This window comes from Asparagus officinalis, chromosome 5, assembly GCF_001876935.1.
Source record: "Asparagus officinalis chromosome 5, Aspof.V1, whole genome shotgun sequence".
NCBI lineage: Eukaryota > Viridiplantae > Streptophyta > Magnoliopsida > Asparagales > Asparagaceae > Asparagus > Asparagus officinalis.
The window spans coordinates 12809978-12822571 of NC_033798.1; the positions used below are offsets into that span (position 1 = coordinate 12809978).

Here is a 12594-nt window from a genome sequence, read left to right on the forward strand (position 1 = left end):
ATATATATATATATATATATAGGGGTATGGTTAACGGGTCACAACCCATTAACCTAATACTCAATAGACTTAATTTAACACTCCCCTTCAAGCTGGAGTATAGATATCCATCATGCCCAGCTTGTCACATATAGTAGAGAATACCTTTGAAGAAATAGTATTGGTAAGAATATCAGCAAGTTGTTATGAGGATGGAGTGAATATGAGAGACTATCTTCTTCTTCTAAGCATCTCTGATAAAATTACAGTCAACTTTAATATGTTTTGTCCTCTCATGAAACACGACTCTGAGCAATGTAAATGGTAGACTGATTGTCACAATGCATAGGTATGGGTCCAGGCTGAACAAAATCAAGTTCTGTCATAAACTTTTGTAGCCACATCATCTCACAAGCAGTGTGAGTCATTGCTTTATATTCGGTCTCTGCACTAGATTGCGATACCACATCTTGTTTCTTGCTTCTCCAAGTCGCAATATTACCTCCAACAAAAATACAGAATCCTGAGGTTGACTTTCGGTATCCAATATCTCCTGCATAGGCAGTAACAAAGAAAGCAGAAATGCAAGTATGCTCATGCTTCTTATATAGCAATCTCTTAGCAGGACAACTCTTGACATATGTCAAAATCTTCAGAACAGCTATCCAATGAACCTCTCTAGGTTTGTGCATAAACCTGCTCAGTACACCTACAAAGGTAATATCAGGTCTGGTAACTGTTAAATAGATTAACTTCCCAATCAATCTCCTGTATCATCCAACGTCATCTAGTAGAGATGTATCATCACGTCACAAATTAACATTTACCTCCATTTGAGTGCTTACAGGTTTGCATCCCAAGAGACCTGCTTCTAGTAAATCTAGCACATACTTCCTTTGGGACAATAACATGTCATGTTTTTTTATATGCAACTTCAATCCCAAGAAAATACTTAGGTTTTTTTATATCCTTAGTGATAAAGTGACAATTTAGATACTCATTAGTCTCTGCTAAGGCAATAGAATCACTCCTAGTCAGCAGAATATCATCAGCATATATGGCTAAAATAATCAAACCAGTTGTTGTGCGTCGAAAAAAGATAGAGTGATCAGACTGACAGCGTTGGAAACCAACACTATAAATAACATTGCTGAACTTATCAAACCAAGCTCGAGGATTCTGTTTTAACCTATAGATTCCTCAGTCTGTAGATAATATTCTCCCCCTGAGCAACATACTCAGGAGGTTGCTTCATATAAACCTCGTTCAAATCACCATAAATGAAAGCATTCTTTACATCTAGTTGGTACATTGCTCAATCCATATTAACAGCCAAAGAAAAGAATTCTGATGGAGTTGAGACAAACAACTGAAGAAAAAGTTTTAAAATAGTAATGTCATATGTCTGGGTATAACCCTTAGCAACCAGGCGAGCTTTATATCGGTCAACAGATCCACCAGGACGATATTTTAAGGTATACACCCATCTGCAACAAACCACAGTCGCTCCAGTAGGAAGAGACCAAATCCCAAGTCCCTCTAGAAAGCAGTGCATCCATCTCCTCATCCATAGCCTGTTTTCAGGCTGGTACTAACATAGCTTCCTCATGTGACCTGGGTATAGATACAGTGGACAAGAACAAAGCAAACTGACAAAAGGATGGAGTGAGACAGTCATAAGAGACAAAAAGAGAGATAGGATATTTCGGGCAAGACCGTTTACCTTTTTGAAGAGCAATAGGGACATCCAAGTTAGAAGAGATAGAAGTCTTAACATGAGATGCAACTGGAGATGAAGAGTCACCAGGAGACATGTGCATGTACTTTAGGACGACGAGAGTTTGTCACTAAAGGCTTTGGTGCAGGAGTCACAGAAACAGATAATGGAATAGTAGTAGGAGCAGAACAAGGTAGTAGTACCTGTGGACAGTCAACAATAGTGGAATCAGAGGAAAAATATGGGACATACTCAAAAAAGGTAACATCAGCATACACAATATTTCCTGGTGGACGGATGATAACACCTATATATTTTTTGAGTACATGAGTATCTAACAAAAATACACTTAATGGATCTAGAAGACAATTTATCCAAACCAGTTGTCAAATCTTGAACAAAACGTACAACCAAAGAAGTGAGGAATCACAAAAAATTATTTTTTATCAGGATAAAAACAATTGAATGGTATTAAACCTTCAAGAACAGAGGAAGGCATGCGATTAATCAAATAACAGGCAGTGAGAACATCAGACCACAAATACTCTGGAATATTCATATGTATCATCAGTGTTCTAGCAACATCTAAAACATGTCTTATGCTTCCTCTTAGCAACTCCATTTTGTTGTGAAGTGTGAGAGCAATAGTCTGATGAATAATACCATTAAGTGCACAATTTTAAAACGTTATTTTTCATATATTCCAAAGCATTATCAGTACGAATGATACGAACAGAAGTAGAGAACTGGGTTGTTCTAGCAACATCTAGAACATGTCTTATGCTTCCTCTCAGCAACTTCATTTGTTGTGAAGTGTGAGAGCAAGAAGTCTGATGAATAATACCATTAAGTGCACAAAATTTTGAAATGTTATTTTTCATATATTCCAAAGCATTATCAGTACGAATGATACGAACAAAAGTAGAGAACTGGGTTTTTATTTCATTATAAAAAAGTTCAATAACATGCGAGACCTCAGATCTCTCTTTTAACAAATACAGTCAAGTCATGCGCGAGAAATCATCAACAAAGACAATAAAATATCGAAAGCCTTTCACAGAGGGAACACGATAAGACCCTAGACATTAGAATGAACCAACTCAAACGCAAAACTACTGCGTTTATCGACATGACTCTGAAAAGTAGCACAATAGTGCTTACACAGTTCACACGACTCACAACCTAAGGAAGAAACAGATGGCTAAACAGAAACTACCGATCTAAGCTTCTACAATGAAGGATGACCCAAACGCCAGTGTCACAGTAAGGTAGAGTCAGGCTGTGATGTAACAAGACCAGCATCCGGCACACTGTCGTCCAAATAGTACATACCTCCTCTCTCATGCCTTGAACCAATCGTCATCCCAGTTACTAGGTCCTGAAAAACACAATAAGAGGGGAAAATGTGACTTTATAGTTATTGTTTTTGTAAACTTGTTAATGGATAATAGGCTAACAGGGAATTTAGGAATATATAGCATATCAGTTAGTTTCAAAGAGGAGGTAGCATGAACTACTCCATCACCACAAACTGGAGAAAATGTACCATCAACAATACAGAGGGAAACTTATCAGAAAGATGTAAAGATACAAAGTGATCCTTTATACCTGTCATATAGGATGAGACTCCAGAATCTAGTACACAGGGTTTGTAAGGAGAAATTATGTAAACATTCATACCTGAAGAGGATGCATGAGTAGCAGAATGACTGTTCTGAGAGAGCTCTATCTGGCGTAATCTCTCATAATCTGCCTAAAAAATCTGAACAGTAAGAACAATAACAGCTAGACCACCAGAAGTAGTGGCAGAAATAGACGAACGAGTCGACTCGGCGTTAGCCACCTGAGCCCACTGAGGACGACCAAACTTCTCCTAGCACTTCTCAGAAACATGATTGGTCCTCCCACAGTGACCACACTGATACGAGCCCCTATCAGAATCGTCCCATCTCCCACCAAAGGAGCCACGTCCCCCCTTGAATCATGATCATGATCGCGGCCTCTGCCTCGACTAGAGAACATGACAGACTGATCCACTGAAGGTGGAGACGGTGTAATAGTATCAGAAGTAACACCAGTAGAGACCGGCATGACTCTGAAGAATGTAGTAGTCAGTAAGGGGATAGTATCTCCACCCAATATCTATCCTCTCACCTAAGACTGTAAGGTAGAGTGCCATTCAGAAAGAAACTTGGACACTGTCAGGTTACGACGATATCCCAACAATGTCACTGCATCAGCCTGCAGTAGCTGATGCATCTTCAGGTCGTCTATCAGTCCCTTTAACTCACCAAAGAACTCAGGAACTGACCTATCTCCCTGTTTGAGCGCAAACAATCGCTCATAGATCTTAAATACACGGAAGCATTCTTCTCATTCACGTGCATAATCTTCAGGCTATCCTACATCTCCTTTGCAGTGATTAAGAACATAACACTGCTACTGATCCGTGCTTTCATACTATTGAGAAGCCAAGTCATAACACAATAATCAGACGAGAACCAGGAACTATAGGTGGGATCTGTGGTGGGAGGTGGAGATACCAAAAAATGTGAGAGTTTGCTCTGAGCACCAATGAAGATGCTGAAAGCCTGTGCCCAGAGCAGATAGTTTGTGCCATTCAATTTTATTGTAGTCTCCAAGACTACCTTGGGTGCAAAAGTCTCACCAGCAGCAGCAGAGGGAGGAGTAGAGGAGATTTCTGACATTGTAGTAGTAGTCATTTTTGCACAATAATAATAGACATGTAGTAGTCAAATAGCTATGGCAGTAGTAGAGATCTGTTCTTTAAACATAAACTAAGAGCAGATCAGTAGTAAGATGGTATTTCAGCCGAACATATACCAGATCTGAAAAACATAGAGGCAGAGCAGTAGGTAGGCAGCAATAGATGACCAAATCGGGTCATATGTGGCCTCGAATCACCAATCCGAGGCCATGAGAGGAGAAGCAACAGCAACAGTAGCAGCAGCAACAGTAGCAGTAGCGCAACAACAGATGACCACGCAGCAGCACGCAGCAACAACGGGGGCAATGCCGGCGCCAGTATCAGCGCGTAGGCCGGCAGGCGCAAGCGGCGCGGCGGCAACAGGAGCCTAGCACGCAGCAGGGCGGCGCGGCGACAGGCGGAAGATGCGCTGGCGGCGGCTACGGTTTTTGGATTGAGCGATTTTGACGGCGCGGAATAGCGTTAGGGTTGCTTGCTCAGCATACCATGCTTAGAAGAGATAAAGAGAGCAAAACCGCTAATTGATAAATTTATTAAGATAGCTTAGGGATTATATAGTATATTATAGTATATCATATATATATATATATTATATATTAATAGTATATATATAATTAGTATTATATATATATATATATATATAGTATATATATATATTATATATATATACTAGAGAGATATATATATATAATCATACAAATAGGGGTATGGTTAACGAGTCACAGCCCATTAACCCAATACCTAATTAACTTAATTTGACGGATTTTTTAGATTTTTCTTTAATTTTTTTAGTATTTACACATATCTAAACTAGACCGCTATTTAATTTTGTGCTTTTTACTGCTAGTTTGCCGTAATAGCCCTAAATAGCCCTAGCAATGCCTCACCGCTACGCGAAGCTATCCGCTATCGATAACCTTGAGCCTATTGCATGGTAAAAGTTTGCTTAGAGGACTTCTGGTGGATGTAGTGCATATCTTCTATGTCACAAATGCACTACATGGTGTAATCCATCTATGGTGGTTATCTTATTGGAGAGCTTTTAGTGGTATAGAATCAATGTAGGGCTTCAATATACTTCCTTTTAGCTCTTTCACTATGTTGCACGGATACAGATGTGGACATGGACATGGGTGCAGATATGGGACACGACAAAATTGTAAAATTTATGATACAGGATCACGACTATATACATACATATTTAAGTTACTAATGTATATGAAATCGATATTGTTTTTATACACATGTTATGAGAATTAAAATCTTTTAACCATTTTTTATGTTTGTATATTGAGTAGATTATAAATAGAAAACCGCTCAATTTTGAGCTAGATACACATACGACCCTTTAAAATCATACTTATGAACTAGTCATGTGCTAACACGAACATGTCCTGAGTCGAACGAGTTGCATAATTTTGAGGTTTAAGTGTACAATAATTCGTTCAAGAAACGTATCATGAGTTTTTTAACTAAAACATGTGTCATGTGTTATATATTGAGGACATGTCTAAATAAATGTTTATATGTATTCAAGAAGTGTCCACGAGACACAGACACAGATACGAGAAGTGTCACACATGGGTACAACAACTTAGATGAAGCGTCCGGGTAACCTAGCTCTTTCATCAAATGTCTGGCGTCGGACATGGGCACAAAAGAGTATGGGGACTGAAATTGGAGGGGGAGGGAATGGGAGGAGTAGATGTGAGCTAATGAAGATAGTTTAGCACCATGACTAACAATCTTTACCTCTAATTCTGTTGGAAATGCACAGTGCTATCTCTATTTATTAGACCTTTAAGAATCTAATTTCTAACTATGCTTCCATCAACGAACACATAAATGGAGAATTTGCTGTAGCTTTCTGATGACAATTATGTCCTATCCTTTCTACTTGCTAGTTGCTACCTTTCGATCTTCTCAGTTAACAAGACTCTGTCCTCTGCTTTTTTCTTACCTTCTCATATAGTACGTGACATTTTTATTTATATTATTGTTTATTTATTTATAATTTATTTTGTCCATATGTAGCCCAAATACCTGGGACTACTCAGGATCATCTCCAAATATTCAATATTGAGCAGAAGACAAAAATTAAATCGCATCAGATGCCAGAACAGGTAATTTTGTTTATGGTATTCCTGTTTATCAATGTATCCATTGATGCTGTTGTTTGGTGTCAGCCTTTTTTTTTTCTAGATTAATGATCTCAGTCTTTTGCATTTTAAACATGTACAGGTTGTTTTCTGGAAATGGGTCACTCCAAAAGTGCTGGGGTTGGTCACTCAATCATCAGTTTATCATTGGTCAATAGAAGGTAAAGCTGATTTTTTGCTATGGAATTGTATTTGTTATCTTCTTCTGGAACCTTTCTTTCACCATTTTAATTATTTTTGACACTTATTGTGTATCTATTTGTTTTCATATGAAGGTGACTCTGAGCCTGTAAAGATGTTTGATAGAACAGCTAATTTGACGAACAACCAGATCATTAACTACCGCTGTGACCCTTCTGAAAAATGGCTAGTTCTGATCGGAATCGCACCTGGTTCTCCTGAGGTATGTGAGACGCACATCAGTGGCATAATATAAATGATAAGAGTCTTATGGCACGAGGTCTACATTTTAAATGAGGCAATGAAGTTTTGCAATTGTTGTACACTTCATATATAACATGGTTCTTATGGCCACTGATCCCACCACCAAATAATGGTAAAAAGAACACTTGACAAAACAATCAATTTCCCTGGCTTATGCTACATCGTTTATCCTATCTGGGGGCATACCGTACAATTTATATCACATCAACACATATGCACATAACATGAAATACAACACGCAGCAGGTTACCCTAATTCAGATAGCAAATGTAGTCAATAACGCATGAAGCATTCATACATGTGGGCTAGAACCCCCCCCCCCCCCCCAAAAAAAAAGGCCAAAACTCCTGCTCCCTCCACTAATTGCGCTAAATTGTTGGGTATGATCTATCTAGATACAAATGACTTTAATTATAGCCAGCTATAACTCATCAACCTATAGACATCATCAAGCTTTCTATTTTTATATATAAGTTCTAAAAGCATGCACAATTAGGAGATCCCCAAAATATTATGCATAGAGAAAGCTTATGTGGGAAGCCTCATGAGTCATGATGACAGCCCAATTCGTGTGAGTTCACACATTTGAGAGTTAGCAAATTCATCATTTTTTATGTCAGCATCACCAATACCACCATCACCAACAACAGTGTTAATTTCATCTGAAGTTGATGTGGCCTGCTAGCTGCGATTAGAGGGAGGGAGCGACGACTATGCTGTCTGTTTGTTATATCTAAGTAGATGATCTATGATTTTTATGGGGAGAGGTTGCGCTTTTGACATTGAGCTCAATGACAATGGCTTCTTCTCGTTTGAATTGAGCCTTCAACCTAGCCAACTCTACTTCAGTGGCAATGATCTTCTCTCGTAAATTCTCTAAAGAAGTATTAGAGAGTGCTAGCCCAGCCTGTTTTTGAGCATGCAACTTCTGTAGATGTTCCGCCCGAACTTCCTTCTCAGCTATATGACGCTGAGCTGCTTCATACTTATTAGCTTCTTCGGCCCGGATGTCCTCAAGCGACGACACGATCTGCGTTGGGATGTCGGCTCGACCCAAAGCCTCTAAGAACCTCAGTTGAGCCTCTAGGCGTAGAATGGCCTTTGAGCAACGCTCAACTATCGGGACATCCCCCACGAACTTAAGGTTGGAATTTGTGCTCAATGAGACTTTCTGCAGGCTTCAGCTCAAACCCTTTCACTAATAGAATGAATTTAGGCTTTGCCTCCTTTAAAAACCAGAATACTTCTGTTCTTAAAGTCTAGCCTGTTGGTGCCCTAGGGCACAACTGCCTTTTGGTGTGTACGCAAATTTACTGTACTAAGATTCTTCTGTGAAAAAAGAACATAGCATCCTCCGACCTGCAAAGGAGAGATCCACTGCCTACAAGCCGTGATCCTAATTATAAGAACCTAGTGCAATCTGCACTTGTACTAAGCTTAAATGCAGAAATCCTTGTTGAAGGGGTGAATGCAATCCTTTCTTTTTCCACATCTCCAAGTCCATACTTAGAAGGAATCCCTTGGCAGAATCAAACTCCATTCTTTTGGCTGTTGGATTTAGTAAACTTGATTCCTGTGACATGATACTTTTGCCTTCATTTTCATTCTTTGTATTTTTTCACTTCAGTCATCTATGAATTTTCATCCTTCTGTATTATTCCTAATTTCCCACCCCTCAATATTTCATGTAGAGACCACAACTGGTTAAAGGAAATATGCAGCTTTTCTCAGTGGATCAACAACGTAGTCAGGCTTTAGAGGCTCATGCTGCATCATTTGCATCGATTAAGGTGAGGAGACATTATCCATCTTCAACTTTTATAAAACTGATGCTTACATTGTTTTATTTATACTTATTTCACTTTTCATGCGTATTGATTTTACAGGTTGCTGGAAATGATAAAGATTCTATTCTTATTTCCTTTGCTTCAAAGACTACCAATGCTGGACAGATTACTTCGAAGTTGCATGTGATTGAACTTGGTGCACAGCCAGGTAACCCATCATATCCTTACTCATCTCTTATAGTGCTCTGTGTCCACTTGTTTATCTTTCACATATGATAAATTTTCATTCTTAAAGGAGAAGCTCATAAATGCTATTATTGTACAGAACTTTTTTCTTTCCTTTTTTCCTTTTGGCACTCCTCATTTGCCGTGTATCTTTCCAGGCAAACCGGGCTTTTCAAAAAAACAAGCAGATCTGTTCTTCCCGCCTGATTTTGCTGATGACTTTCCTGTAGCTATGCAGGTACCTGTTGAGGAAATTAATTTTGTGTTTGATCTGGAAACATGGTGTTACAGTCTTGAAATGTTGATCCTAAATCTATTTTGCAGATCTCTCACAAATATGGGTTGATTTATGTCATCACAAAACTTGGTCTTCTATTTGTCTATGATCTGGAGACTGCTACTGCAGTCTACAGAAATCGTATTAGCCCGGATCCTATATTTCTAACTGCAGAAGCTTCGTCTATTGGTGGCTTTTATGCTATCAACAGAAAAGGGCAGGTTCTTCTCGCAACCGTTAATGAAGCAACTCTTGTACCCTTTGTCAGCGGTCAGGTAATATTTTCATTTTTGAATAAATTCCTTTTCCTTTTTTTTCTTCCAGTACACCTGGGATAAATGTCTCATTGAGAATCTCCTTGCATCTGTGACAGCTGAACAATTTGGAGCTTGCTGTTAATCTTGCCAAACGAGGAAACCTTCCAGGGGCGGAGAATTTGGTCAGTGTTCTAATTTTTCCCTTGCACACATCTTGGTTGTGAATAGCCAAAGTTAGGATACTGTAGGTTTTCGTTGTCCTTTTTGGAAAGAACAAGCCAGTTGGATTCTATGAGTAGATTCAAATGTATCTCTCTGATGACCTCATGCTTGTGATTTTTGACTATGATCGCTTCATATATTCAGTATGTTCAGTACTTGCTAAAGCTGGTTTCCATGTTGGTTAATCAACTTCTTGATGTTGGGCACACTCATATTGCAATTATTTTGTTTTTATATAAATTATGTTCATATGCTGTAGACCTTGTCATATTTACTCACAGTTGTTGTATTTCGTAGTGACAATTTAACTCATTTTTTAATTAATACAGTTTCTGTAATCTTAACATTTGGCATTACTTGCTTCCTGGTATTTTGCTGATTTTCTTCTTATATTAACCTTCTTGTTCATCATCATTTTGCATTCTAGGTCGTCCAAAGATTTCAAGAACTCTTTTCCCAGACAAAGTATAAGGAGGCTGCCGAGCTTGCTGCAGAGTCTCCACAAGGAATCCTTAGGACTCCTGAGACTGTTGCCAAATTTCAGGTTTTTATCTCGATCCTGTCCTGCTTGCAGCTCAGTTTCCCCCTTCCATTCACAGTTTTTCTTTTAAGTACTGTGCTTTATCTTGCTTATGGATCCTGAACAGCATTCTGAAACATGCTAGATGCGAATAGTAGGCATCCGAGGGGCTTCCTAAGCCTCCCAGATACCCAGGTGGCCGCTTAACTGCAGTGCCTGGCGTTCTTAGGTGGCCACCTAGGTATCTGTGTAGGCTGATTTTTGCAAGACAGATTCTGTACATGTTCTATTTACTTTAAAAAATAATTGATATTGTTGTGCAAATTTTTTGTTGAAGAAAAGCTAGTCTTACAGGTTTCACTTTTTTCTTCTTTTTTTGGGCTTAACACAGAGTGTTCCTGTGCAAGCTGGGCAAACACCACCACTGTTGCAATACTTTGGGACATTGTTAACAAAGGGAAAACTGAATGCATTTGAATCTTTGGAGTTATCTCGTCTTGTAGTAAATCAGAACAAGAAGAATCTTTTGGAAAATTGGTTAGCTGAAGACAAGCTTGAGTGTAGCGAAGAGCTAGGTGACTTAGTAAAGGTAAGAGTTGAAATTTCTTTCTTTAAACCTTCAATACAGTTAGATTTTGAGATAGTTAAAATCACTTACTGTTTCCTACGGAAGCTATTCTGGTGTTCTTATCATTTCTAATAAGTTGTCTTCTTCTTTCTGTTACAGACTGTTGACAATGACCTTGCTCTGAAAATATACATAAAAGCGAGAGCTACTCCGAAAGTTGTTGCGGCGTTTGCTGAAAGAAGGGAGTTTGACAAGATCCTGATATATTCAAAGCAGGTGACAGACATATCTCATTAATATGAATGTGACTTCTTCTGTTGTATTCGTCATGGAGACATTGTGCTGACTGTACAAATAATTTTTGAACGAAGCTGGACTCTCATGATGGATTCTTTCTATTGTCTGGTACAGGTTGGATACACGCCAGATTATCTTTTCCTCCTCCAGACCATTCTGAGATCAGATCCTCAGGTATTTTATTTTCAATGTTCCCCATTAAGTATGACCATATTACTTTTGAACTACGACACTCCTAACAATTTTACTAGGTTTTGATTTTTTCATAATTTAACTTAATACTTTCTTTTGTTGAGGCACTCTCCTACATGGAAATACTGTGCATCCTGTCTTTTTTTTAAATTTATTTTCCAATTACTTGTGTAATCAGTAGCTTTATTTACTTTTCAATTTGATCCAGTTCCATTCTCAATAGAAATTTTTTCTGGCAGGGTGCAGTGAATTTTGCTCTTATGATGTCCCAAATGGAGGGAGGCTGTCCACTTGACTATAATACCATCACAGACCTCTTCCTTCAGGTTTAACTGCAATAATCATTCTCATGTACCTTACGTGAACTTATGATAGTTTGTGCGAGTTTTTTCTGTATACGTTCTGATGAAGTTTGTTTATTGCCTAGTTAAGTATATTCCTGATGTAGTGATGTTTTCTGTCTTCGCATTTATATTGCAGAGAAACTTGATCAGAGAGGCAACAGCATTTCTGTTGGATGTCTTGAAACCAAATCTTCCAGAACATGCTTTCCTTCAAACAAAGGTAAGATATCTGCAAGATTTCATCTCCTGTAATATTTAATTTTCCATATGATTGCACTTACATATGTGTGTGGGAACAGGTGCTGGAGATCAATCTTGTGACGTACCCAAATGTTGCGGATGCTATATTAGCCAATGGGATGTTCAGTCACTATGATCGTCCCAGGATAGGTCAGCTATGTGAGAAGGCTGGCTTGTATATCCGTGCTCTTCAGGTTGAACTCTCGTTTTGTGTGTCAATTAAATTTTATGTCCATTCATATTTTGGGAGATTTTACAGGGTTAACACCATCTCATTACTGCAGCATTATTCAGAATTGCCTGATATTAAGCGTGTCATTGTGAATACTCATGCGATTGAGCCACAGGTTTGTAGCTGGCATTGATATTAATGGTTCTGCCTCCTATTTGTTAAACTAAGTTTGACGACCTGTTCTTCCAGGCTCTTGTGGAGTTTTTTGGGACTCTTTCAAAGGAGTGGGCTCTAGAGTGCATGAAAGACCTATTGCTTGTAAATCTGAGAGGAAATCTTCAGATAATTGTGCAGGTACCTTCACATGTTCTTTTTTTTGGGTTCATTTTGGGTTTTTTTTTTTTTTTGGTGGTGGTGGGGGGGGGGGGGGGGGGGGGGGGGGTGGGGGGGGGGGGGGGGGGTTTGA

At 38.8% G+C, this 12594-nt stretch overlaps 1 protein-coding gene across 1 annotated transcript in view; it reads left to right on the forward strand.

Annotated features, from left to right (window-relative positions):
- Positions 1-12594, forward strand: part of LOC109842662 (clathrin heavy chain 1) — a 21063-nt gene that overhangs the window by 3191 nt on the left and 5278 nt on the right. Inside the window, exons 3-19 of the mRNA XM_020411510.1 lie at positions 6459-6547; positions 6666-6744; positions 6859-6986; positions 8719-8817; positions 8914-9022; positions 9198-9277; positions 9364-9591; positions 9690-9755; positions 10223-10339; positions 10707-10904; positions 11043-11159; positions 11295-11354; positions 11612-11698; positions 11853-11936; positions 12016-12150; positions 12241-12303; positions 12378-12482. Coding sequence (XP_020267099.1) covers positions 6459-6547; positions 6666-6744; positions 6859-6986; positions 8719-8817; positions 8914-9022; positions 9198-9277; positions 9364-9591; positions 9690-9755; positions 10223-10339; positions 10707-10904; positions 11043-11159; positions 11295-11354; positions 11612-11698; positions 11853-11936; positions 12016-12150; positions 12241-12303; positions 12378-12482 — 1844 coding nt within the window. The remainder of the gene's footprint in view (positions 1-6458; positions 6548-6665; positions 6745-6858; positions 6987-8718; positions 8818-8913; positions 9023-9197; positions 9278-9363; positions 9592-9689; positions 9756-10222; positions 10340-10706; positions 10905-11042; positions 11160-11294; positions 11355-11611; positions 11699-11852; positions 11937-12015; positions 12151-12240; positions 12304-12377; positions 12483-12594) is intronic.